Below are 26,953 nucleotides of genomic sequence, written 5' to 3' on the forward strand. Positions count from 1 at the left end.
AGCCTTTGTGGATGCTAGCTTCAAACGGCTTCAGTAATTACAGCGAACTAAAACAATATGGTTATGCAGCTAACCAGCTAAATCACCGTAATTTATTAGTAAATAAAGCCACACTTTGTCCAACCTGAAGCCCGCGTGTATCATGGTTGAATAGAACCTAGGTCAGAGTAAGTTCACTAAGAAACGTGACAATAAAGTTGGCTTAACTTTAAGTTGCTTAGGAGTAGGACCAAGTAAGGTTAACCTAGGCTAGCTTAAAACTAATGTAGTGTAGGTTAGCCATAGTCTGCACCATGTGCTAAGTAAGTCAGTTCAAAAGTGGACAACCGCTCCAGGACACCAGGGTAAAAGCGGCGTTCAAAGGTTAATTGACATTCCACATCGGCGGACAATGTATATATAAATAATATTTAGTTTAACAGTTAAATCTCCAAACAACTCCCATAATTGTGAGTAATTTTACTCACAGAAAATCACTTCTGAACTTCAACAGCATTGCATTTTCCTTACATAGCCTAGTAATTGTCTGAGGGTGAAATGGTAAAAATTTGGAAGGGTTGTAGTCAAATATCAAGCTGAATGGGCACAGAATGAAGATTCAGTTCTGATAAATAGCAAACAAATTTAATCATTTTACTGCCAGCACAGTTTCAATAATTCTATTAAAATTTGTACATATTTTGTCTGTTCGCAAGGCATTCCTCTCACAAAAAGTTTTGGTCACTGCTAGTACCATGTTTTATTTGTCAGTACCTGTTGTTCATCCATTGCTTAGGGATACATACTTGCCACATGCCTACTTGTACTACTAGGCCTTAGATTTACACTTTGTGCTGTACATGTTATGGAAGGTATCAAGTTGTGCAGCCACTTTAAATATCCAGTGTACCTTCTGAGAATATCCAGGACAAAGAGTTATGTAGCCAGCAGCGTTTGCTTTATTATGTCTTTCTGTTAGTATGTTATGTACAGTGACAGCAGTATGTGTAGTTAAAATTAAAGTAGGCCCTCTGTACTAACTTAGCACTAATTACATTGCTTGTGTAGACATTAGTGATTTCTTAGATTGGCAACCTGTATGGTAAAATATAAATTTACCGAGCAGTTATTCATTGTTATTCTCTAGTGTTACCAAACATACCAAGTTTTGTTTTATCTAAGAAAAATATCACAATATTACAGGATGAAAATTCAGCAATATTTCTAATCCAGTCTTGATAACACTAAATGCCCACCTTCCTGAAGGTTTACAAGGACAAGTTGTTGCAACCTGAGTCAGAGGTCTAAGTTGAGGGATACCCAATCTCCTTTGTAAGCAGACATGTTTTATCATGGTTCCAATATGATATGGTACTAGATTAAAAAGTTAAAAGTGATTCCATTCAATTCATAACATTTTGTTGCCATGTCATATTAATAATATTCCCATGCAAACAGCATTTTAGAAAGTTTCAAATTGAATTACTTCTCCTTCTGTATGGAAATTTATGCCACTTGACTGGTCAAAGTTAATGAACTAGATTGTTATGGGGCTTTTGTAGTAATTTTGAATTCAAATAGCCCTGAAAGCTTAACAAAAGTTTCTTTGAAATCTTGCAGCAGATACTGTATGAATTGCTGTCCTTAAAACGCTTTGTTTGTCTAAAAGTTCCAACTAATTTTTGAATTTGGTTTCATTACAATAGTCGACTAATCATCCGTACATGTTGATGCCTCATGAATATTCATCATGTCATCTGGATGGAACCTGAATCTCACAAAAGGCAGAGGAAGGGGGAGAGGTAGAGGTCATGAAGTAACCCCAAGTAACCTAGGCAGTGACCCCGGAAATGCAAGGTATAATCAGAGGACCTCTAACAACTATGATACAAATCAGAGGAGTAAGTACATGGATACCTGGCATAGCAAATGTTATGTCTTTATATTGAATAATGTCAGTTATAAATAAAGTATTCTTATTAATTGAATTGCACTGCAGAATAAATCATGAAGTTTTCTATCTATGTCTTCAAATAAAAGAGAAGTCTGGTGCTAGTTCAAGCCCAGCCATATTTTTGAAGGATTCTAGGATCTAATGTTGTAGTTGTTGATGAAGACAATTAAGTTGAAGACTTCCTAGTAGCTTTATTTCCTTCAATCTGTTAACATGTGACTGTACCGTTAGTAATGTCAAACTAGTTTCTGGTAAATTGTTAATAAAAAGTGTATGAATGATGGCAGTCATGTGCAGTATTTTGGGCTTTATAAGATCTGCTTGATCAAACGAATAAACTCCTCTGATCTCTATGTACACTGCCAAATAAATCTTGAACAGAGCTTTGCACAAAGTTCATTTGTGTACAGAATTGACTTATTCTGTACTTAACAGTAGAAAATTTGTTTGATCAATCCAAAATTTATCTGTTTTAAATATTGCACTTCTTATCATCTATACAGTACATATTTTAAATTTATTAATCAGTCTCAAATTCCATTCTTCATTTATTTTCTGAGTGATATTGGAAAGAATTTTAAATCGGTCATCCCTTTTGTTTTAATTCCACATACGCAGGTACAAACAGTATAGCAGACCGTTCAGCGGAAAGGTTCCAAAAGGCTTCCTCTCCAATCTATAAATCAGTTCAGCATCACTTGAGTCAGCAGAGGAGGGAGGAGGACTTTGAATCATCCTCTGATGAAGATGATGAAGACAATGTGGATGATGACTCCATCATTCAGGAGATGTACAAATCCTATTCCTTACGAATTGGTGAGAGCTTGTAGTCTTTACATGTTTAAAAGTTTGTTGAATGTCCTTCTTTTTCCCTCGACAGATACTGGATAGTTTAATAGACAAATTGTTCATGTGTACTGTATGCTATTCTATCTTTGTGTTACGTGTTTTCATAAAATTGTTACACAAACTATTAGATACTATTAGATGTTGTGAAACTGTTTGAATATTTATGTCAATGAAGAGGTTAACCTTTTATGAAGAGTGAAGCCAACATGGAACTGGGTTTAAGTCTGTTGTTTATTAAAAGCTATTGCTTCATAGAGTTTGGGATCGTGTGATGGTCTTTATCTTTGCTTTGCTGCATAGTTTTAGAGTATTAAGAGGCTGAGGTGTCGGTGGATAAACATGACATGAAAACTACATGATTCATTTTTTTTTGTAAGCTGTAAACTATGGTTTGGATTACATTTGTTATTGTCTATTGGTAAAGTATTATTTGTTCATGGAACACTTGACATGCATTCATTGTGGTGCCATGTTTTGAGCTTTTGACATCAGCAGTTTTTTTTGCACATTTTTCCCTTAGGCTCTGGAATGGACATGGATGTTAGTCAAACCCAGCAGAACATACAGGAAGCTTTGTCTGGAGGTAACTCATGCGCTATATGTATCGAAAAAATCCGACACACAGACTCCGTAAGTGGCACATTTCTGCTCCGAAAGGAGCACATTTTATTAGAAAGTAGCACATTTTATTGGAAAGTAGTCATTTTCTTTGAACCACATTTTTGTTAGACTTGATTTGTATCTTTGGATTTAATGTTTTTTTGTTTCTGTATATTTCTTTTGTACAAATTATGTTATGGCTAAGAGGACAAACAAATGGCCAAAGGTGAACATGTAAAGGTGGAAGGATTTGGGTTGGTGATAACTTTGGTGACTTTGCAAACTGGCATGGTTGACCATTCCAGGCTACTTTTTGTTTATAGAAGTGACATTATTTGTCTTCCCAAACCTATTCCTTTTTTTCCCCTCTCTTTTCCTGAAAGATTCTGCTATATGAGTTTTCAATCAAACTCAACCACCACTGACATATTTTTTTTTGTTGACGCAGGTTTGGAGCTGTAGGGAGTGTTCCACCATCCTTCATCTACACTGTATTCAGAACTGGGCCAAACAAGCCATCATGCTGAAAGATTATAAATCTGAGGAGGCAATATCTCAAGACGATGCCACATGGCCATGGTAGGTCTCTCATTGCAATAATCGTTTGATCGAATTAAACCAGTCTCTCTCGATCCAATCTGTGCAGATGTGTCGATGGGAGTACTCCGTGGATTGGATATTTCTGATTTGGGTAAATTGGGATTGATTGGTTTTGCTCAATTGGTGGTGTTGAAATATCTTTCTGCATCACAGTTTATTGTTGAATGGGTGCCCTCACCTCAGTGTGTGCAAGCATGATGTGATGCAACAATCACATCTGTTGGGTGGAGATTCCTGCCGGGAACAGGAATCAGTGTAGAAATCACACTTGTCTGCCTCAAAGATAGAAGGACTGGTGTTCATCCATAATTATCACATTATAGAGGGACAACTGTCTTTTTATTTAACTAAATTTTTTGACAAATAGCAGCTTTTGCCTTCATGGAAAGTATGTCAGTTCTCTACTGCCTCTTCCTGTTGGATCACAGGAAGATAGAGCTAACAGGAAGATTAGAAGGAGAATAAAAACAAATTTCTGATATAAAATTTGAATAGACATCGGTCAGTTTGGTTACCTCACTTTGTTTCGTAATCAACACAACCGAAGTGGGTGGTTTAGAAAACCTGCAGAGTTGTGAAAAGTGAACTGTACTTTTAAAAGGTTAACCTTATGCGTCTTCATCTGCATAAGTATGTTTATATGTATTATTATCCTTCACAGTCCAAATTGCCGGTTCGAATACAAAGGCTATGAGACACCTAGCCGCTATACCTGTTTTTGCAGCAAGAAGATTAACCCCCCTGTCCATCCTTGGCTTGCACCTCACAGCTGTGGAGAAAGGTGTGACAAGCAGCTGAAGCCTGAATGTGGACATGTTTGTCTCCTACTCTGTCACCCAGGTTTGTTGAACCACCCGCACCCATTCTCACACCCATACCCATGCCCACACTCACACCCACACCCACACCCACACCCAAATGATTATATTCCCTTCAAGTATGTTGATACCCTTTCCACTATGATATCTGTCATAAAGCTGTCATATGAGCAACACTTTTGTTGCTTACAATGCATTTTTGAACCATGTATGAAGCAATTATATCGATTGTCTGCAAATAATATTACAAAAGGTAAAAAATTTCCAGCCGAATAGGAGCCACAGATCAACCAAATTACCTTAGTGGTCATCTCCTGCTCTTGTTACTAGTGTTTTGATTTTGATTAACCCTACGTACACCTTTAAATGCCTTGCTGGACAGTTTATGATTATAATCAGTTGTCATTAAACTGCTAATGAAAAAACAAGGTTATGGTGATAATTACAAAAGACCAAATAATAAATTGGCTGTCCTCACATGAATCAGGCAATCTTTCAGATGCCTTTAAAATGCATTACAATTTGCATCCTTCCTTGCTTGCTATCGAAAATGCTTTGAAAAGACAATCATGTTATATTATATTTTGTGTTGATTTTGGTTTGGGTTGCATCAATTTTATTTGAGATTATTGAAGTCTTTTACTTTTGAATGGGAAAACAAGCAGAAAACAAAACCTAGTCAAAACCTACCACACTAAGATAATATATGTACCTAGCCTAGCCTGCTTTACATAAGAATCTGCTGGTGCTAATTAACATCTCCCATCACATCTTTTTTGGGTGAGAAGAAAGATTTAAAGAATTCATATTGGACAATGCACTAGTAAATGTTATTTACTATCTTGGAGAAGGAAATCTATAGCAATATAAAACTTGTTTTCAATTTTCGTACTTACATTATTGTCATGTTTATATTTAGGACCCTGTCCACCCTGCCCACAAACGGTAAAGACCACTTGTTACTGCGGTTCCAAACCCTCTCAGCTTCGGCGGTGCTGTTCACAAGCTTGGTCCTGTGGATCCAAATGTAACAAACCTCTCACATGCGGCCAACATTTCTGCAGCACACCCTGTCATGGAGGTAAGTCACTACAATTTCAATTATAAATATTTATACATATATCAATATATATATATGTATACATACATATTTTGTACTGATCTTTATTTCTTTTGTCCTATCACGGTTTTGATAACTTTCTTGATTATTCCTTTTTCACAATCACTTGTGAAAATTAAATGTTCTTTCAAAAATCTTGACGTATCTTGAGCAGTCTTACTTGTAAGCATATGCACACTGCATCCTGCACAGCAATGTACATCCAGCTTTACACTTCCCATGAGTAACAGTGTACATTTTTCATCAAATATTAAGAGGCAAGCTGATATGTATAAGTACTCTACAACAGAATAATTACACTACTTTATGAAAACTGCTAATACTTTTCTACAAGTACTAGGAATATGTTCATATTCACACAAAACTGTTTGCAAACTTTGGAACTTGGATCCTTAATTTGTGAATTTGATCCACAGGAGACTGTGCACCTTGTCCCAAGACCAGCCAGCAGAGTTGTAATTGTGGTAAAAATGTCCAAATTAGGCCCTGTGCCTCCCCTCGCTGGACCTGCGATGACCCCTGCAAGAAAGTCTATTCTTGCCAGGAGCATACTTGTGAACGGATTTGTCATGGTGGACAGTGTGGAACCTGTCCTCGATCTGAACAGAGAACTTGTCCCTGTGGCAAAACAGGTGAATCATTTTATATTGTTGCAAGAGGGAATTGCCAAATTTATTCATTGATATTTATCTTACTGATTGCAATTTGTTTCAACATATAGAGTTTGTATATGAAGTAGAAGTATATTATATAACACTTCCTTCTCCAGAGTTTGAATTGCCTTGCACAGAAGAAGTGCCGACCTGCGGTGATACCTGCGAAAAGCTACTGCAGTGCCAAGCTCACAAATGTACGCGAGCCTGTCATAACGGACCATGCGAGAAGGTAGGGGCTGAATGATTGTTACGAGAAACACAAGGAGACAAGAAGTGACCACTGTTGAAATAAATAGAAAATCATTTTTTAATACTAATTTTTTTTTTTTAATAATTATTAATTAATATTTTTTTTCATCGTTGTTAATAATTATTTATTTAAATGCCATAGACTTATGGAGATCAAAGAGACCTTTTTTTTTAATAATTATTTTTTTTTTAAATTTTTGTTATTGTTGTAAATAATTATTTATTTAAATGCCATATACTTATGGAGATCATCGTTTGTGGAAATTCTCCAGGAAGAGTGAAGAGTGAAGAGACATGAGTTTCTGTGATTAAAAGTTTATAGGAGAGCTCCTTTAAAGTTGGTAAAGTAGGCAAGGAATATTTCTACCTGAATACTTTTCTTCTTATCTGAAAGGCCAAGTGGTTTGTCTAACGAGAGGTTAGTGTACATTACATGTGTACAAATGTGACATTATAGTCAACTGGTTGTTTCTTGTACTCAACCAAAAATAATGCTTAAGGGAATAACTGTGAAAAAGGAAAAAGGAAAGAATGTATGTAGTAAGAAAGAATAGAGAATAATATAAGAGTAAACTATTGGCAGATGGATGTGTAAGGGTCTTTTGTATCGCATTCTACATAATGTGTAAATTTGCATTTCTGACGTGCTTTCCTACAAAGAGATTGTTAAAGTTCAAATTTATTAGAGCGCCTGGAGAATGGTTTTACTGTCTGTAAGGTTTTTCATATGGATAGGAATGAAGAAGGTAGGATTCCCTTATCGCTACATATTGCAACTTACAGCTTTGTGTTACTTTCCCTTTGATTCCAGTGTCTGCAAATGTCGACCAAGCGATGCCGGTGTGGGCTGCGTGAAAAATCGCTTCCCTGTACAAAGGAGTATCTCTGTGATACCAGATGTAACAAGATAAAGCCTTGTACCAGACATCCCTGTAAGAGAAGGGTAAGTTGTATGCCACCTCCTCCTCATGGGAGGAAAAAGGACTTGTCTCGGATCAGAACTTTGCATTCAAAACTCAGAATTTGTTTGCTGTTATATTTGGAATGTAACTTTGTTTTACTTAAATACAAGCATCCCCCTCTGCCCCCTTCCTTCCTTTAGCCATCCATCCCTATATGAATATATACTATTTATTATCCTCTACATAAGATATAGTTACTTTTACTTGTCTACTGTGAGAATATCATACAATTTAACACATTACAACCTTTCCTTTACTTTTTGTCTTTGCCAGTGTTGCGATGGCAACTGTCCTCCATGTGAACAGACCTGCAGTAAACCATTAACCTGCAAGAACGACAAATGTCCTCTGCCATGCCACCCAGGTATGTTATACATTCATCATAACAACAGATTTGAATGCATGTTACAGTGTTTCCACAAGGAGCAAACAGTAGAGCAGGTTGAAGGGGGAGAGGGTGGGGTGGGGGAGGTTTCATATCCCAATGTCAAATTCTAGGAGCAGAATATTACATGTTCTACTTCTCAAAACAGCCATTGTTTTGTAACATTGCATCTAGGAGTCGAAACATAACCATAGGACCTTATCCAACATTTCAAGAGATTTTGATGGATAACATTGAATAGTCTTACGTAAAGACAACAGAAAAGTCATAACATATTAGAAAGAGACTTTCCATCTGCTATCATCATACAGGGCCAAGTAAGATTGATTCAATGTCACTGGAAGCCTTTTGTCTGTTAGGTATTGAGGAGTAGTGTGAATTAGAAAAATGATTGGAAGCTTGGCAACTCTTTTTTGAAAGAGAAATAACGTTTCGGAGTGATACAAGATTTCGACCATTGACCTTGGAATAATAGGTTTACGCCATACCAACTGATCTGTCCTGGCAATAAATCTGTCCTGGCAATAAATTAGCTAGTGATGCCAGTCATAATCTGCATGAAATTATACGTACAGTTTAAACCCTAACAGTTAAGGGAACATGGAACATTAAGAGAGATATGATTTGAAGAGTCAAACTTCGATGGAAGAGGAGTTATGGTTTTGAAGAATATTTTGATATTGCAGACTTGTATGTGAAATTAATAAGCGGCTGTTTTCAAGACTATTTTCGGTGCTCTTTCTTCCGCCAAATTGATTGTAATAAATTGCAGGTTTTTACGATAAACTGGAAAGGAGGGGGGTGGGAGATTGCCTGGAGGGTGGGAAATGGAGAGAAAATTTGTTGGAAGGTCCAAGCAAAGAGCACGTCTAATATCTAGTCAGAGGGTCTGATAATTTCCATCCTAACAGAATCTTCTTCTAGGCAAAACTGGAATGAAAGCAGATTAGGACACATTAAAGTCCCCCCCCCATTTAACTAAAAGCAGGAAATATCATTAAAGCCCTCTTTTCAGGTTGCAGGAAGCTAAGCAACCCTCTCAATATTTCCCCTGCTACGTAATACAAAACTCTTCTTATTGTTTATTTCCTGTAATGTGGGAGGCATTTTGGGCAGAAATTTTCTTTGTACCTCTCCGATAAATGTAATAATGCTCCCTTTGTGAGAAATGCCCCTTTTAAAATTTTGCTCCCCCCTCTCAAATGTCTGGCTACATCCCAGGCAGAAGATATCAGTTTTTTAACAGTTTTTTTCCCTCTACACTTTTTGGGGCAAAAAACTTCATTATGGGGTACTCCAATAGAAGTGACCCCAAAATCAAATCATGTCAAAATTCAAATGTTAGTACATTTCTTCTCTAAGGGCCCTGCTATCTGTGCCCCAAGACCGTGGATATTATGTGCTTCTGCAAGAATACCAAAATCACGGTTCCATGCGGAGTCGAGAGGGTAACCAAGCCTCCCAAGTGTAGAGAGCCATGCAGGTACAGTAGATATTCTGATCTAAAGGTTTGAGGATGCAAAGGAAACTAAACTTAGCAACATCTTCAATTCAAATCAAATTCACTTTGGAAAGTTGATTTTACATTTGAAAAATCTTTTTTTGAGACTTGCTTTTGGAATTTGTGCTGGGACTGGACTGCATGGTAATGTTGTTCTACTCGTTTCAGATGGACTTTTCTGTGACAAGATACGTTTTTACCCGTCTATAGACAAAATCAGTTAGACAGAGGTGTAGCGTATAAAAAGCAAATTTTGAATTTTGTGAAGTTTTAACCTTTTGAAGTTTTAAACTGGTTCTAAATTTGGCTTGTTGGATACTTTATGGAATCAGGCAATGGAATTCAGGCTATAAACTGACTAAATGCTGGTGATTTTTTTCATTTGCCGGTAGAAGCAAACTTGCTTGTTGTTGCCAGTAGACTCATCTCCATTTGAATTATTTCAAAGAAGAAAATGCCGTTGAGAATTTTGATTTTAGCAAATATATTTTTTTGTATGCAAATGATATTTTTTAGCAAGTGACTGCTAATGGTGAAATTCTAAACCTGGGAATAATAAACTAGAAACCTCCACCCGTCTTTAGTTTAAATATTTTGGACAGTTAGTCCGTTTTAAATGCAATTTTTCATCATGTTATCCTGCTAGGCACATGTGGCTAGGCCTGCAAGCCTTATATTAATTTAGGAGTTGTGACAAATCATTGTTAGCCATTATAATAAGGCTTATATCCCCCAATGGTTATCGTCATTGCAGTTGCTTACAAAAATTTTTTTTTTAATTTTCTGATTTCAGAATTCCACCAGATTGCCACCACACCGTACGAGACCACCATCGATGCCACTTCAAGCGATGCCCGCCCTGTCGACAGATATGCGATAAAAAATATCCCGACTGCAGCCACAACTGCCCCGTTCGGTGCCATTCCGCAATCCTTACTCGAAAAATGGAGAAAGTGGTAAATAAATATAAAATGAAGAAAGGTTTTCATTCGTTACGAGGAAGAAATGATAGTGTTGGAAAAGTGCATTCCATGAAAGCAGTTTAGAAGTTTGTCATGTTGCCCTTGTGGGATGCTTCGAGGAACTGCTGCACTAAAGCATTAACCAAAGGAATTGTCGTCTTAGGATAAAGAAACGGAGTACACTGTCATTCTGCCCTAAATTTACTAGGAGACTTCTACCATGCATTTGGTTTTGGCCAACAACCAATCTGAGATGGATATTGGAGTGTTCTTTTATCATACACAACCTCTATTTTTCACATTATTCTATTTCATCCCTTAAAAGTAGTATATGAGCCAAATAACTGTGTGGAATTTTTTTTTTTGGTCTCTTTAAGGTAAAGTGTTAAATCATCTGCCACTGGCATATCCCTTTAAATAAATAAAAAATTCAAACCTCTTTTTTGCATCTGTTAGGAAAATGTTTTAGGCCATGTTTTAATTATTTATTTTACAAAATTAAATTCATTTTTAAAGATAGTGGTGAAACTGTATTCAGTTTACATGAATACAACAAAAGTAACACTATGTTGTTGCTCATATGTGTGGCATGAATCAATACACTGCAAATGCAGACTTGCAGTTACTGTCAGTTACCCTACACCAGGGGTTCCATAGCAGGGTTGCATGAACCCCCAGGGGGTGCGTGAGTCCATCCCAGGGGGTTAGTGAGACGTTTCTGAAAGTCAAAACTAGATTTTTACGTGTTCCATACACATATATTGCCATAGTAGTACAGTACCATGCATGTGATACTTGGTCTTTTACGAAGCACTGTTATTCTTATTAAAGTATAAGAATGACACAGAACGTGTCTCGAAAAGTAGGGTGGTCGTGGACAACTCTGACATCCACAGGGGGTTCGTGGGGGATAAAGTTAGGAAAACCCTGCCCTACACCAACTGGCCAGCTGTGTCCTCTTCGTCTCCCTCACCAACCGCTTCCAATCTTGTCTCTATTTTTCACAAGAAAGCACGATCAGGACCCTGGGAACCCTCTCCAAAACCTTACCTTGAAGTAATTGAGAAACCGTGTCCACCCTGTGAAGTACCCGTTCCAGTGGTATGTCTCGGCAAACATAAGGTGAGGAATAAATTCCAAGGATTGGGACTCATTTTGAAGGTTACAGCAGGTTGTCAGTATGTCAGCATTGAAGTGCAGAGAAAATGGTCATATTAAAAGATGAGATTTCCATTGTTGCTTTAGACTTACATCTTTTGACATTATGTATTAACAAATAGCAACATTATGTAACTACTTGTGACATGTAAATACTTTTGACATCATGTAGATTTGAGATGATGTTATTACTTTAGGTATGATGTTAAGTACCTTTGACATAATGCAATGACTATGGACATGATGTAGCTAGTTTCAGTATCATGTAATTAGTTTTGAGATTATGGAACTATTTCAGGCATTATGTATTAAACATATTTCATCTGTACAATAACATTAATATATATTATATATATCTATATATATATATAAATGAACATATGATTATAAACTGTTCACATATGTCAAATTTTCAGAAAGACACAAACCAGATAAACGTTTTGTCAATATTGCCAAAACACTTTTTCATCTTTGTTCATCTTTCTTACATGTCCTATTCACATACTTTTTCATGTTTTCCTAACAGATTTGGGATTTTCCTTGTTGGGAGGCCAAGCCGTTCTCCTGCGAGGCCGTCTGCAGGAGGAACCTGAGTTGTACAAACCATGTCTGTCAGTTGTCCTGCCATACAGTTACAAATGCTACCAGTGAGCACCAGGTTGGTTACCAATTACTCGGAATGTCTGTTAAATGTTGTACATTACCAAGTTACAAAATGTAGCATAGATGCCTCACCCCTTACAGATTCCTTTGTAGCAGCTGTGTGACTTTTGCAGTAGAGGAATTATTTCTTGTCTCTGTCAAGTTTAATAGCTAAGATCATTTTTAATTTGATTGCACAATGCTAAGGACAAACTTGTATACAGAGGCCTACATAGCATTGGCAGTGTCAATTAGGAACGTTATCTGTGCCCCGATCATAGAAATCTAGCAAAGCCAAAGGAAAATAGTGAAAGAAGATTTACAAAAAGATATACCAAAAAAACTAGATGATTTTTGGCTGTATTTGCGTAGCGCTCTCACCCGATACGTAATACGTACTGAAATATCTCTGTTATTCTCTCTCCCGTATATCACATATCCCAGGCTGGTAAAGAGTGTCAAGATTGTGAGGAACCCTGTACCAAGCCAAGGCCAGGAGGGTGCACACATGTATGTTCCCTCCCTTGTCATCCTGGGGACTGCCCACCCTGTCACAAAAGTCTTAAAGTCCGATGTCACTGCAAGAATCTGCTTCTCATAGTGGACTGCAGGTATTTTACACAAGTTTAATAAATTTTAGTATGACCATTTACAAACTTACTTGACTATAAAGGTAAGAACTTAGTGTGATATCCACTTGTACAGTAGCTAGGCAAGAGTTTTCTTCCAAGGAGGTGGGTGCTTATGTCAAAAGTGAAGTTATTGTGTGTTTGATATGTAGGTCAAGTTCAAGTTCAATTTTGTTTCTCTCTTACAAGTCCTAACATAAGATGACAAAACATAACTATGAAGGACCCTAGAAAAAACAATCATGCTAGCCACCTTTTGCCTTTCAGTTTTGATCTTTTGGTTTGTCCACTCACAAGTGTAGTAACTATTACAGTCCTTTGCCCAATGCAACCTCAAAGATTTTCTAGCATTACAATATGTATTATATCACCCATCTTTGTAATTGCGTGATTTTTGATGTCGAAATAATGCGAGGGCCCTCAATTGTGGGTGGCCAGGCCGTTATCCTACATTTGGCACTTTAAATATACATGTGTGGCATCGAATGTTCAATATCACCTTGTAGTTAATCCACGAACAGATGCTTTAAGTTATTAATTACATTAAGTTACATAAGTAAAATGAATAAATGGAAAACCAACTTGAAATTATACAATTTTTAATCCAGAGGTCACTGGTGTGAATCCTGTCTAGCCAAATATATCTATTCTCTTTTCAATCTCCTACAACAACTTATAGCTTTATGTTCTTTGTTATTTATGACTACTATCCTTTCTTTTTAATTCAGTAAATGGACATCAGCTAGTGAAAATGAGAGGGACATCATTTCTTCATGTAAGGGTCCTTGCAGACATACTCTGGGGTGCGGACATCTTTGCAGCAAATCGTGCCATTCAGGGAAATGCACCACAATTGAAGACTGCAGGCAAAAGAAGGGTGTTGTTTGCCCTTGCAAGAGAAAGAAAAAGGTACATGCAATGAAGTTCCAGGAAGCATTTAAAGCCCTGTCAATACTGTTTTGTTTTGTTTTGGTGACCCCAATCTTTTCACCTTGATCATCTTGGCATCTCTAATTGTGAATGTTGTCAAAGACAACTGGCCTGTGAGGAGGATTTGAAAAAGAACTTCCTCTCCTCAATTCCTCCCTTCTCACACCCCTGTGTACACCCTCATGTATAATACCATGAAAGATCAGCAGCACTGGTGTACCAGTTGCATAGGTGCAATGAAATCCTTGGATCTGAAGTTGTGTTTAGTTGGTAGTATTTATTTGTGGTGCTATTTTGTGAAATAAGCTTTATAAAATGGTATAAACTATTAAAGTGAGCCTTACCCCAAATGTCATCTATTGTCATCAATAGAAAGATAGTTTAAAGCCATCTTTCAATCAATTGTTACGTCTCTGCCTAGGACAGTGTAATCCTGTTTCACTGTGTTTCAGGCAGAAATCAAAAGCACTCTGCCTAAATGGTAGTTACGGGTTTTGATGTTGCATGTCTATCAGGACAAAGGGAAAAAGACAAACAAATGGATAGTGGATTAATTTTAAATTCTCCTCTGTTCTTTTTACAGAATTTCTTTTGTAGTGACATCACATCTGGGAAAGCTAAACTGCTCTGTGATGAACTTTGTCAGCAAGTAAAGGATGAGAAGAAAAAGAAGCAGAAGGAGGCAGAACGGATGGCTGCAGAGGAGAGAGAGAAACAGAAACAGGTGAACAATCAAACTAGTTGTAAATGTGATGGTTGTACCAGTATGGTATTAAATAAGTCTAGGAGGTGAATGATCAAACTAGTTGTAAATGTGATGGTTGTACCAGTACGGTATTAGATAAGTCTAGGAGGTGAATGATCAAACTAGTTGTAAATGTGATGGTTGTACCAGTATGGTATTAGTTAAGTCTAGGAGGTGAATGATCAAACTAGTTGTCAATGTGATGGTTGTACCAGTACGGTATTAGTTAAGTCTAGGAGGTGAATGATCAAACTAGTTGTCAATGTGATGGTTCTACCAGTATGGTATTAGTTAAGTCTAGGAGGTGAATGATCAAACTAGTTGTAAATGGTCCCTGAAGACTCCCTGAAGAACAAGAGTAAGCCCACTCCCCCTCCCCTCTCACACCTCAGGAGAGTGAAGTCACTTTCTCTCAAAGTCTCTGCTGCAGTAAATGCTCTAAGTAAAGACCAGAGATCACATTCTTCTAGAGCGGGAGAAGTTTGTACCAGCCTAAATTTGCTATTAGCAACAAAGAGTTGGATTAAATGATATTAAGAAGTTGGGGTTGCATATTTTTCTATTTTGTTCCTCCCCAGCGCGATCAGGAAGAATACGAGCGACTGATGAGAGGCAAGAAACATAAAACGAGGAAGGTACGAGAAGCAAAACGGGAGAAAACTTTCCTGGAGAAACACTGGAAGAATGTGGCTATTGTGGTGGGAGTGGTAGCAACGATCTTAGGTCTTATATCCATAGCTCTGTATGCTTAAACGAGAGATGCAAAACGAGAAAAAACATTCCCTCAGATACATGGAAAGAATCTGGCTGTTGAAACAGGAGAAGTAGAAGTGATCTTTGGACCTACATCCATGGCTCTGTATGGTTGATTAATGAGGGGAGCAAAATGAGAGCAAAAATTTCCTGGAGAAACATGGTAAGAATGTGTCTATGGTGATGGAGGTTGAAGTAACGTTTTTGTTTGTAAGGTCATGTTTCAAGTCACAAGTTAATTAAAAGGTAACTTTAGGAAGAGTTTTACTTTTGATATGTAATATTCAAAGTCAAAAGTAGTGTTTCTGTAGCTTATCTGGCTTTCAATAATTGGTGACTCTTTGGAATGCTACTTTAAGGCTAAAAAATAGTGATGAAATCATCTGCTCAGTGCTGGCCTAAATGTTAATGTCAATCCATTGTTTTATATCTCAACCAAAATATGATCTCTAACCTTCATATGAACAATGGGGTACCTTTGATGGCATTCAACACCATTGTCATTTGCTTAAAAGTTGTCAAATTAAATTCTTTTGTGTCTTCATCATCTAAATTGATCCCAGACTTTCAGGGGGGTGGAGGGGGGTTGACCATTGTTTCATTGGTGAGAATGATGGTCATAATTTTTAGGGAAAAGAAATTATCAGTTATTTTGGATCAATACTGCTGTCCTTCATAATCATAATATACACTGCTAAATATTAAGTTAGATATAATGAATTGGAGTATTCTTTTTAAGCAGTTTCTTCAAAGGATCCAATCAAAGAAAGATGTTCATTTTTCTCCTTTTAATTCATGGAAATGAGGCAACTCTATGGATGATAATAATGTAATCGAACATTCAAATTTTAAAGCCCAATTTAGTTCTTTCATTCACTTTTTCTCATTTTAGTTTTTTAGTGAATATTGACAGTGTGATGTTTGAATCATAGTGAAAGTAAAGTTCTTGTTATGAACAATGGATCTCTCTAATGGCAACATTGAAGGATATGTTCAAGAATGGGTTGTGATTAAGAGGTGCTGGGGAGGGGGTGAGGGAGGGGGTGGATGGGGGGTGCATGTTTATGCCCTCACTTTGCATCTTCTTGGTCAAAATACTCTTAAGAGGAGCTTCAGCACCATTATTTCTTTCAATTGGATTTATTTTACTTTTCTTTTCGAGCAGATAGGAGATTCATAAAGAGCGGTTTTCAGCATCTTTCTATCATCATTAAATGTAAAATGTAGTTTTCATGAAATGAAAAGAAATCTTTGAGAAGTAAATTTATGGATATTTTTATTTACATTTCCGTTCATAGAAAATGACCAATATGTTGAGTTAGAAGATAAAGGGTGCTCTATATATGTATTTTTTTGATCTTCTTTCCATCAAGTACTGTCTGCAGTATATTTTTGGATGTTATAAGCTAAGCTTGTCTAAATTGTAACTTGTTGGTTGGGAAGAAAGATATGTGAATTCATTGTGTTAGTTGAGGAATATAAAATAATTAGCATATTTATTCAAATAAACCATTAGTTTGGCTTGCCAAGCAACAAACATGAAATTGTCTTTTTTTTGTTTTCATTTTATACCATCCCATGGCCTAAAGAATGATAGCACAAATTACAACAAACAAACTAGAATCCATTTTTTACATACATGTATTTCTGAACATAAAGCAATGCAAGCATATAAAATATTTGCAAAACAATGGTATCTTTATTAACTGCCCAAACTATCTGGTAAATTAACATGATGTCGTTGCATTAAAAAGTGTGCTCTTATCATAAAAACCATTACCATCCATAAAAACTTTTATCTAGTGCCTTTGAGTGTGTCTTCATGACCCCACCCTTTCTTGTAGGCCCCCCACATGCTGCCCAGCCTCCAACAGGCAGTTCTATCACATTTACTAGCTTCCAGCGACTGCATCTACTGACATCAATGGTCATTCTTGTTATATGCTGCATTTCAGCTTTATGTCAGTTGCATTGCCTCTACCAAAAATCCGTCAAAAAATGGTCAGTTGCCTTGAGAACTACTGTAAGTTGTTATATGAAAATAGCATTGGTTTTGGGCTGGTCATAAATCATAAAAGTTTGACCAGATAACATCTACCTTACCTATCAAAGCTGTCCACAACCTATAAAGGCACTGTTCCCCTCCTTCACCCCCCCCCCCCAAACAAAAGAACTTGGTGAATCAACACTGAACATAGCACGATATGACAATGAAAAGGTACTGATTGAAATACCTCTTCTTGTTTTTAACTTAACTTTGTTTAAGCATCTTTGATTAATTCTCCAAACAATTAAACAAAACAAGAGCATCAATGACGCAGTATCTCAATACTGGAAGTTCTAATTTCGATTCCTAGTTTCATATCTTTGCTCTGTCTCTACAATTATCAATATCAATCAAGGTACAACAAATACAGAACTTGAATTTACAAAAAAAAAAAAAAATGAAACAACACCTAACAGCTATCTTTTCTTACCGATATCTTTTCAAACTGCAGCAATTCTTGGTTTTCTGTTTTACTCCTTCATATATTGCTTCTTAACCTAGTCTCAACATGACAGATTACTATCAATTGGATCAGTGCTAAATGGATAATCCAGTGACAGACAATGCATCACCTGACTTAGAGACTAAAAGACTAAAAAGACCTACTTGACAGTACCAGATCATTCAAAGTCTCAAAATATAATTATTCATGTTGCTCCAACCAATCACTGGCCATTATAAAAACAACAGCTACTCAAGTTTGCAGGAGTTGGAATGAGAACCAGACGTATGTTGAACTTTTCAGTTAACCACAGTAATATTCTAAACACCATTTATTCACAATGTTTTCTTGCAAAAATGTTTCCTCTGGTACTTGCTGAAGCCCTAATACAAAATTATTTAATAGTTATCATACAATGATATCAATGGTGTGACTCCAAACATGTTTGTTGCATGCAACTGTCCTTTTCATATATTGAATTAAAATATACCATAATGTTACTAGTTTCCTCTTCGATTCACAAGTACACCAAATCTAATACAAGTTAGAAACCTAATTTATGAAGAAACAACATCCAAACAATGTTAATACCTGTGGCCGTCGGCTTCAATTTGCAGAGTTCAGATATTGCACCAATAAGACAACGGGAATGGTAAAGACGCCCCCACAACGACCACATCTTTTTAAAATCAGCCTTGGTGAAATTTTGCCAAAGTGACATCTGTCAATTCTTAAAGGTTTCACAATGATGATTATAATGGCTACAGATATCCATTGCCTATTCATGTCACCATAAACTCACCTCAGTTTCCAGAAATGTGATAATATTGACCCAATAATTGTGAAGGATAACAGCCCAGTGTGTACATCTAACCACCTATTTGCAACTGAACTATAGGGCATAAACCTGCACCCAGCTACTTGCACAAGAATTACCATATATAAAAGACATACAGTTACATATAAAATATTGGTTCGAGGTTAATTCCAGAAAACATTCCTCAACCTTCAGATTATATGACGAACCCAATTTACTAAAGCCTTCTTATATTCTCCATGTGATGATAACAAAGGCAAACGAATTGTGCTCTGAAACTTTCCCAAAAGACCGCAAAATATTTGATAAAAAACAACGAACTTCTGAACTGCTGCAGACATCACCTGATCAAGAAGCTGTAAAGAGAGAAAAAGAAGTTCTTACAAAAGTCTGATAAATTAAAACAATAAATATAGTTTGTAGCATTGTATCAAAAAGAGGACAGTGAAAGCAAACTGTAGAAAGATAGAATAACAGATCAATGCAAGGGCAGGGATGGACTGGGCATAAACTGCTACCAGTTCAGTGATCCAAACAGTAAATGCACCAGATGCAAGTCTATGAACCGAAAGGCCAATTATTTGTAGCATTTGGTTCTATGGAATAAATAACATGCAGTTACAAAGTACAAACATGGAATAACCCATTAAGTAACAAAGCATAAATTGTTCTTTCTAAGTTGTACCACTGACTGACAAGTCACTGGTAGCATTTTGGTTCATTGAAAACACCCCCCTCCCCCCACTCTGTTGGTTTAGGTGTGCGATCAAGATTATGCTGAAAATTTCAGATCTTACCTGTATGGGTAACCTCGGTATTTTGCTCTGAAGATAGACAGGATTAAACTGAAGAAAAACACCACCAGGCCAAGACCAATCACTGTTAGCACTGAAAAACAAATGCATGAGATATATTATTTATATAAGCAGGTAGAGTTACAATGGTTCTATTAGAGAATAACACTAATAGTCAAAACCTACCCCAGTAACCCCACTGTCATAGCAGTAGGGTTATCATACAGAAGAATGTCCTGTGTTTGCAACAAAAATATGTTGCCCCACCTGCAAATTAAATTGTCTCAATTTTCCAAAGGTCTTCACAATACGCAATCTCATAACAGTACACATGCATATACAGCATTATATGTGATAGTTTTCAAAGCATTATACTGTTGTTTTCAACTAATAAATGTGATTGTTGGCCACTTATAGGCCCCCCCACAAGCATGGCGGGAAAAGCTATGTAACCCTTGTTAAAATCTTCTTCAGAGGATAGGGTGGATCATCAACCAAAGAAATATGTTAACCCTACATAGCAGAATATCTAGGTCTAGTCTAGTTAACATAGAAAGCCCTGGGCGGTAGGCACTATCATCAAACAGTAAGATAACAGTAAAATCTGGATCATCTGTAAATGTCAGGACCTGGCATAAATTGCTTGACTGTAATCAGACCAATATACTACGGTATTCAAACATTTGCACAACGTTAGAGTCTTGTGGCAAGTGAATATCTAGGACTTCAGATGATTAGCAATGTAAATCAGGAATCTGCTTTTAACCTGAAACCACAATTGAGAGTAAATTCAAACTTTCAAGAGAATTTTTACTATTTAAAACGAACATATAACCAATAAATAACAATGTGAAAAACACATTGCCCTTCAAAAATGAAACATCAGATCACTTAATTGACAGGGAGCTGGTCTTGGTTGCTATTTGGTTGGTTTCTATTTCAAATTCTACTATTTAATAGGTAACACACATTGTTTCCTTGTTTCAGATAATGGTCAAAAGTTTCAAAACATTTCAAAATAAGTTCTTTCCTTTTCATTTTCAAAGAGTGAACACAGGCAGAATCAAATTAGCACTTATTCCCCTTATATTGGAAGTACCATGAAGTATTGCCTATTGCTTTATAATTATGACAGCTATTTAAATTTAACCTCCTTACTGACAATGGTGACACCAGCCAAGGTAATAACAGGAGGGGACACAAGGCATATATTTTTGGGCAACCTAAAATATAACACTGCTATGTGGGAGGGGTCTAAAGGGAGGGGTTTTCTCTCCTCTTTGGGAATTTTTCTACAAGAATAGTGACTAAGAGGCAACATGATGCTATCATTAAATAATTTTTCACACTAATGCACTTTATTGGAAGCTGTTTCTATTAAAAAGGACTAAAATAATTCTATATATTTTGGATAAGTAGCAGATCTGATTGGGGGCAGGAGATAATTGGTGGGGGGCAAGGGGAAGATCTGGGGTGCAATTGCCAGCCTCATGTAACATCACCACTGCTTACTGACAAACAGTAACTACTAAACCAGAGGAGCATCATAAAAGAAACCTTTAACAAGATCACAGACCATAGGTATGCTAGTAGAGACCCTCTTATTATAATATTTGATTCTTTCATGTTTTACCTCTCCGCTTTCGAACGTCGCCTTCGGATATTGGATTTTTATTCATCATGATAAATCCTACTGTCACAGCACAGTCTGAGAATTATTTGTTAAGGCAACAACCAGAGAGATTGAGAGATGGAGAGAGAGAGTGAGAGAAGCCTCATTTTTTATCAAGGACGAATTTCCCTGTAGAAAAGGGTTTCCCTAACTTTTTCCACCCACGAACCCCCGATGGCAGAGTTGTCCACGAACCCCCAACTTTTCGAGACACGATCTGAGTCATTATTATACTATAATACACAAAACAGCCTGTGTCTGTTTCATAACTCAGTTATTTATCACATACACTGTACAGTACTACTATGGCAACAGATGCCTATGGAACGCGAAAAGAGTTTGTCGATAGGTACGACTTTTGTACATTACTAAATCATATGATATATTAGATTTGAATTCACCAAAAAGTACTCTAGTTTTGACTTTCAGAGAGTCTCACGAACCCCCTGGGATGGACTCACGCACCCCTTTAGGTATCCCCTGCTCTAGAATGACGTAAGAGAACATTGAGGTGTTTGTAGAATCCTAATTATGGGTTAGTATGTCCAGGTGATGAGACACTACACAGCCTCCTGCCAGTAACATCACATTGCTTACATTACTTGAAAGGCAATCTGCTAATTAAAAAAGTCAATTTAACAAAGGTTTTATCATCATAATACAGTTAGTCAAAAAAATTCCTCAAATAATTTGAACTGCTATTAAACTACGTAAAACAAATCTTCAAAGGATACTGAGCAGTAAAATGATGTGAGTCTCTGCCACAAACTGTCCTTGACTACTTCCATGGATGTAGCTCTATGAACAAAAGAAAGATTAATCAATCAGTTTTTGCAGAAAAGTTTAAAGCAGTTGTAGATGTCAGAAATGATAAACAATGCATACAATACAGATAATAACCTTCAACAATCGTTGTAATAACTAATCTGGATGACTTGAAATCTCTTAACTTCAGAAATTATCTCTTAGTTTCTCCGGTTTTGTTCCTGAAACTCATTCAGATTTAAGAATTTAAATGTAGCAAGCAATAGACTCACTTACAAATTCCTGTCAGTAAGGGTTTTCTTTAACTTCACATTTCAATCATAATTAATCGAAGAATGTATCTATAAATCTTCTCACAAACTTGATGTTAACCAGACACAGAAGTCGGTCTGCATTCTCTCAACATAAGCCATTCTCTTTCAGAGCTAGTGACTGCCTTCATAACATTTCTGCAATTACATACCCCATTTCCACAACTTTATTATGTTAATATAAGAACCAAGTATCAAATGAAGATCACACCATGGTTCCCTTTACAAACTGTGAGATGATGCACTTTGTATGACACATTTGAATCATATGGTTCCATGGTATCAACTAATCTGAAGGACTCTTAATTTTTATAATTTGTGCCTCCCTGTTTTAAAGGCAAAAAAACCAAACATGATACTCACATACACCTCTAAAGACAAAGCCAACTAAAACAGCAACTTAACGAATAGCTTGACAATTTTCTTGATGATTTTCTCACAAAAGGTTAGAAGCAATTGCTGGTTACTCACCACTTGGCCATTCTGTGGATTTCGATGGGCATACGGGGGACCGCGGATATGATTCCACATCTGGCCAGAAGTCATGGCAAACACAATACTCTGTGAAACGAAAAATAGAGCAACGTCTTTTGTTTTCTCGTCATTTGCATGCATTGTATTCAAAGTAAGAAGGGAAAAAAAGGGAAATTGATGGTCGTTATGTGTAAAAATCCTAAGAACTTTCGGCTTAAAGAAAAGGACCCAAATATGCTATTTTGAATTAATACTTTTAAAAATAGTATGTAAGGTAGGACACATTGCTGGAATAGTTATAATTACCAAGCTTGCATAAATCATAGTAAGAATATCTTGTGAATTTACTGTTGCTACTTGGCTTCTCAACCCTGCACTCTCAAATCTACACCCCTCTTGCATGTGCATGGCGATGAAAGGATTGGGTATGATACTTACCAAAGCAGCTACTCCCCACATGGTCTTATTATACAGAAATTCAAGATTATTTCTTCTGAAATACAGGAATCCAGCCACCATTAACATCAGCACACCGAGGGTGATGGTTCCAGAGTAGTTGGGAGGCCTGAAGATACGTATCTGTTCAATTTAATACAAGAAAGAAACTTGATTGATCACTACTATTTGACTGACTCTCGTCTTGGTTCCATGACCATGCCTAAAACTTTGGGCTATTTACTGGCTTAATGCCAGTGGAATGTGCCATTCGCCAGTAGGACAAAAGGCACTGGGAGACATTACAAACATAAACACACAGTAAGTAAGCTACTGATTGTCAGTTAAAGAATTATCATGTTTTTCATACCCAACGTAAGTCCTGTCTTTAATACTGCTTATTATCAGCAAATATTACTGTACTACTCACTGAAGCCTGTAAAGTAACTGAGGTCTCTTGTAATTATAACAAATATGTCAATGAACACTTGTTTCCAGCCTGTAAAGTTTTGACACACTTGCATTTATAGCATGGGGCTTATATTGTGCAAAGCTAGGCAGGTATAGGCCTGAAAAGTTCTGGTGTTACATGGAGCCACAACCAAATGTGAGTACTATATTCTTAAATGGACTCGCACTGGTACACCTAGCTTCACGGCCGATAGATACTTCACTGAACATTACATGGACAAACACACTAATTCATTGCTCCATGGACCAACACAGGAACAATATTGTTCTATGGGCCCACAAGCTGCATTCCATTGAAACACGGTTGTGACCATTTTCCAATGGATCCAAATAAATGCATCACTGGTCCACAGTATGCACAGCACTATGTGGACTATCATCTGGAATTTTGTATATCAGTGTTTCAAGACCGTACATGAATACATCACTGTCTCCATGGACAAGCATATCAAGTCATTGCTCCATGGACCAACACAGGAACAATATTATTTCCTAGTACCAAAACCTTTACGCACTTTTCCATGGAAACAAGATAGGTGCATATATACATCCCGGCTCCAAAGATCCACATCAATGTTATGTAACCATTGTCAGTTTCACCATGCTCCGTAAATCGACAAACTGAAGAGATGGCACTATGCAAGTATTACAACCATAAGAATATCATCACTAATTAATCATACACTTATTCCACTGTTATTTGTAAAGGTTAATTGAATATTAAATCCATCCTAGTGCACACAAAAAAAAGATTACAAAATGCCAATAATGAGATACACTTGTAAGTATTATGAGACCAACCTGTATGTCTGTTCTCTCTGTAACCCATTTCACCATAACCTCAGCTTGAATCCCTAATCTGAAAAATCCAAAACAGCAACAACAAAGAAAAAAAAATTGGGGGTAAAATGTTACTGAAATTCATTATTAAATAAGTAAAATGATTTTGTGATGTGAAATGAAGATGATAGCATACAGATGAATATTTCCCACATCAATACTTACACATCAGTGGGTAATGTTTGCAACATAATTGCATCTGCCATGAGAATACACTGGAATGCAATGTTTTATTGCATTAATACCACAACAGATGTTAAATACATAGAGAAGGCATTGAGAAGGAGTTCCATTTTCAAAACAATCATGAACGTTTTTGCAAATGCACAGGCCAAATTTAATCTGGAAACAAGAACTGGGATTGAAGTTGTTAATTTCATTAACTGTTATGGCTTAATTAATATTGCATCCTTTGAGGTGAAAGTTACTTCACACCATACCTGACTGGACACGAATGAGTGAATCTTACAGGTTTTTGTAATTTTGTAAAAAAATATAAATTCAGTATTAAAACACCAATCAGCCCCTATAAATGAGGTTTTCATGAACTACCTGGTTATCTATCAACAATAACTAACAAATCAGTTGAATAAAACATACTGTAGTAGCCAAAGAAAGTCAGACAGTGTATTAAAGCTGATTTTTGTACTGACTTTTCTGAACCTTGCTTTCCCTTATAAGACCATGTAAGAGGACACCAGGTACCTGAAAAAACATAACCTCTTAAAAGAGTTTTGAAACAGCTGCCTTTCCCCTCAACCCTCCCCCCCCTTCCACCCTTACCCTTCAAGTAAATTTTCATGCACTTTACCGTTGCATATCATAGACATCATTCTTCTTGGGTTTACCCTTTGGTGGGAAGTGCATAATGCTAGGAGCAGCTGTGACTTTCATCTGTAGCAAGGAAAGAAAAAAAATCTTAGGCTAAATATTCAAACTTGACCATGATGAATATACGATTTATAACTGATCCACGTGATCTCTTCAAAACTGACAGCATACATATTAAAGCTCTCTAAGAAGAATTAATTTCGCAACCTTCTAGGAAAACTCACCGCATTGAAGACATCTGGGGCTTCGTCATAATCCACACTTGCAAAGAACAGTTTGTTCGAGTAGGAAGGAGAATAAATCCAGCTGTTAGCTACGATCTGAAATTCGTCGTTTACATTCCTGAAAGTTAAAGAAGACAGTGTCGTAGAGATAAATACTTATTATAGGCAACTTCTCCTCTGTCCAAGCACCCTTTGCCCAAACACCTTCCCCTTCCCTATCACCCCATCCTACCACCACCACCCCTAATCACAGTTTAATACCTAAGATTAAGCATGATTTAGTTGGGAAGGCATGTAATTTTCACAAATTAGATAAACAATAGGTCTGTGTAAATCCTAAGAGAGTACTGTTTGTGACATCCCAGGCCACCCAAGACCATGTGAGGGAGGGTTCAAGTCAATCTTGCTGTCGGTGAGACTTACTGACAAACTGAGCACTGCCTCTGAGGCTGCATGGCTGTGAACATGATGATGACGGAGTAATTTCGAGGAGCCATGCGGACGAACTGACGGTATTTGTCACCGTTCATCTTGATGACTGCTCGCTTGCTTCCCCAGTCAGATAACTGCTTCACTCTCTCACCAAGTTGGTTCTGTAAATTTGACCAAAAAACAGAAAAATGAAGAAGTTTTGGTGTCAAAGGGTTAGGTAATTCTATTCAATGATTAGTTTCCTACTTTCTATGAACAGATTCTTGGATTGATGCACATTGTTACATGTTCACAGGAGATCTAATTAAGAATTTTATCTGCCATGTAGGAAATATTTGTAAGAACACAATTCTCTTAAAGGTACAGTTGAAAGAACAAACACCTCACATCAGGAAACTGACCATAGCACTGAGATTGTCCTTGCAACAACTAGATGATAGTACTTGTGCAAAATTGAAAAGAGAAACATCAGATCAACAATAGCCTTTGCTGTGATAACAAGATATGCCACTAACGGTTGCACATTAAGTAAAAACCCATACTGGTGTACTGTACCTATTCTGAGAGATAGTTATATAATATTAACACTATTAGAGACATCTTGGTTTGATATCTGCATTACATTGAAATCTGCAAAATGTTTACTACTTCCTAAAAGACCTTAGTTCAATTTTTGACATGATTTTAACAATTTCAAAAGGCCCTACTAAGAATGAAACTTTAGTTGTATTTTTCATCTGAAATGCTAATTTTTTTTACCCACACAGAACAAAATTAAATTGAACATACCTCCTTTTTGTTGCCATCTGATTTTGCAGCATGTCCAATACTATACAGAGCAATTAACACATATAGGATTAATATTGCCACGCTAGCCTTTACAGATGACTTCATCTTGCTGTTTCT

The 26,953-nt window shown here is 36.8% G+C and overlaps 2 protein-coding genes across 4 annotated transcripts in view; one reads left to right on the forward strand and one right to left on the reverse strand.

The window, feature by feature from the left end:
* On the forward strand, positions 1–18,928 carry LOC139980021 (NF-X1-type zinc finger protein NFXL1-like). Of its 2 annotated transcripts, none has more exons than XM_071991368.1 (19): positions 1–167; positions 1,686–1,880; positions 2,552–2,749; positions 3,303–3,412; positions 3,831–3,961; positions 4,644–4,822; positions 5,720–5,881; positions 6,337–6,552; positions 6,690–6,805; positions 7,637–7,768; positions 8,061–8,151; positions 9,535–9,655; positions 10,467–10,629; positions 11,644–11,757; positions 12,320–12,451; positions 12,880–13,046; positions 13,793–13,973; positions 14,578–14,718; positions 15,318–18,928. In XM_071991368.1, the coding sequence occupies exons 2-19, from the start codon at positions 1,730–1,732 to the stop codon at positions 15,489–15,491; spliced, it is 2,679 nt and encodes an 892-aa protein (XP_071847469.1). In that variant the 5' UTR covers positions 1–167; positions 1,686–1,729; the 3' UTR covers positions 15,492–18,928. The 2 variants fall into 2 exon arrangements, with proteins under 2 accessions (XP_071847469.1, XP_071847470.1); XM_071991369.1 differs by having other exon boundaries at positions 1–161.
* LOC139980023 (dolichyl-diphosphooligosaccharide--protein glycosyltransferase subunit TUSC3-like) overlaps positions 17,116–26,953 on the reverse strand; it is a 20,562-nt gene continuing 10,724 nt past the window's right edge. For both annotated transcript variants that reach the window (XM_071991371.1, XM_071991372.1), the window contains 11 exons: positions 26,837–26,951; positions 26,039–26,208; positions 25,616–25,733; positions 25,372–25,454; positions 24,522–24,579; positions 23,253–23,393; positions 22,812–22,901; positions 21,999–22,062; positions 21,226–21,300; positions 19,596–19,686; positions 17,116–19,154 (listed from right to left, as the gene is read on the reverse strand). In XM_071991371.1, coding sequence (XP_071847472.1) covers positions 19,139–19,154; positions 19,596–19,686; positions 21,226–21,300; positions 21,999–22,062; positions 22,812–22,901; positions 23,253–23,393; positions 24,522–24,579; positions 25,372–25,454; positions 25,616–25,733; positions 26,039–26,208; positions 26,837–26,951 — 1,021 coding nt within the window. In that variant the 3' untranslated portion in view covers positions 17,116–19,138. The remainder of the gene's footprint in view (positions 19,155–19,595; positions 19,687–21,225; positions 21,301–21,998; positions 22,063–22,811; positions 22,902–23,252; positions 23,394–24,521; positions 24,580–25,371; positions 25,455–25,615; positions 25,734–26,038; positions 26,209–26,836; positions 26,952–26,953) is intronic.

The sequence above is a fragment of the Apostichopus japonicus genome, chromosome 14, assembly GCF_037975245.1.
Source record: "Apostichopus japonicus isolate 1M-3 chromosome 14, ASM3797524v1, whole genome shotgun sequence".
NCBI classification, from domain to species: domain Eukaryota; kingdom Metazoa; phylum Echinodermata; class Holothuroidea; order Aspidochirotida; family Stichopodidae; genus Apostichopus; species Apostichopus japonicus.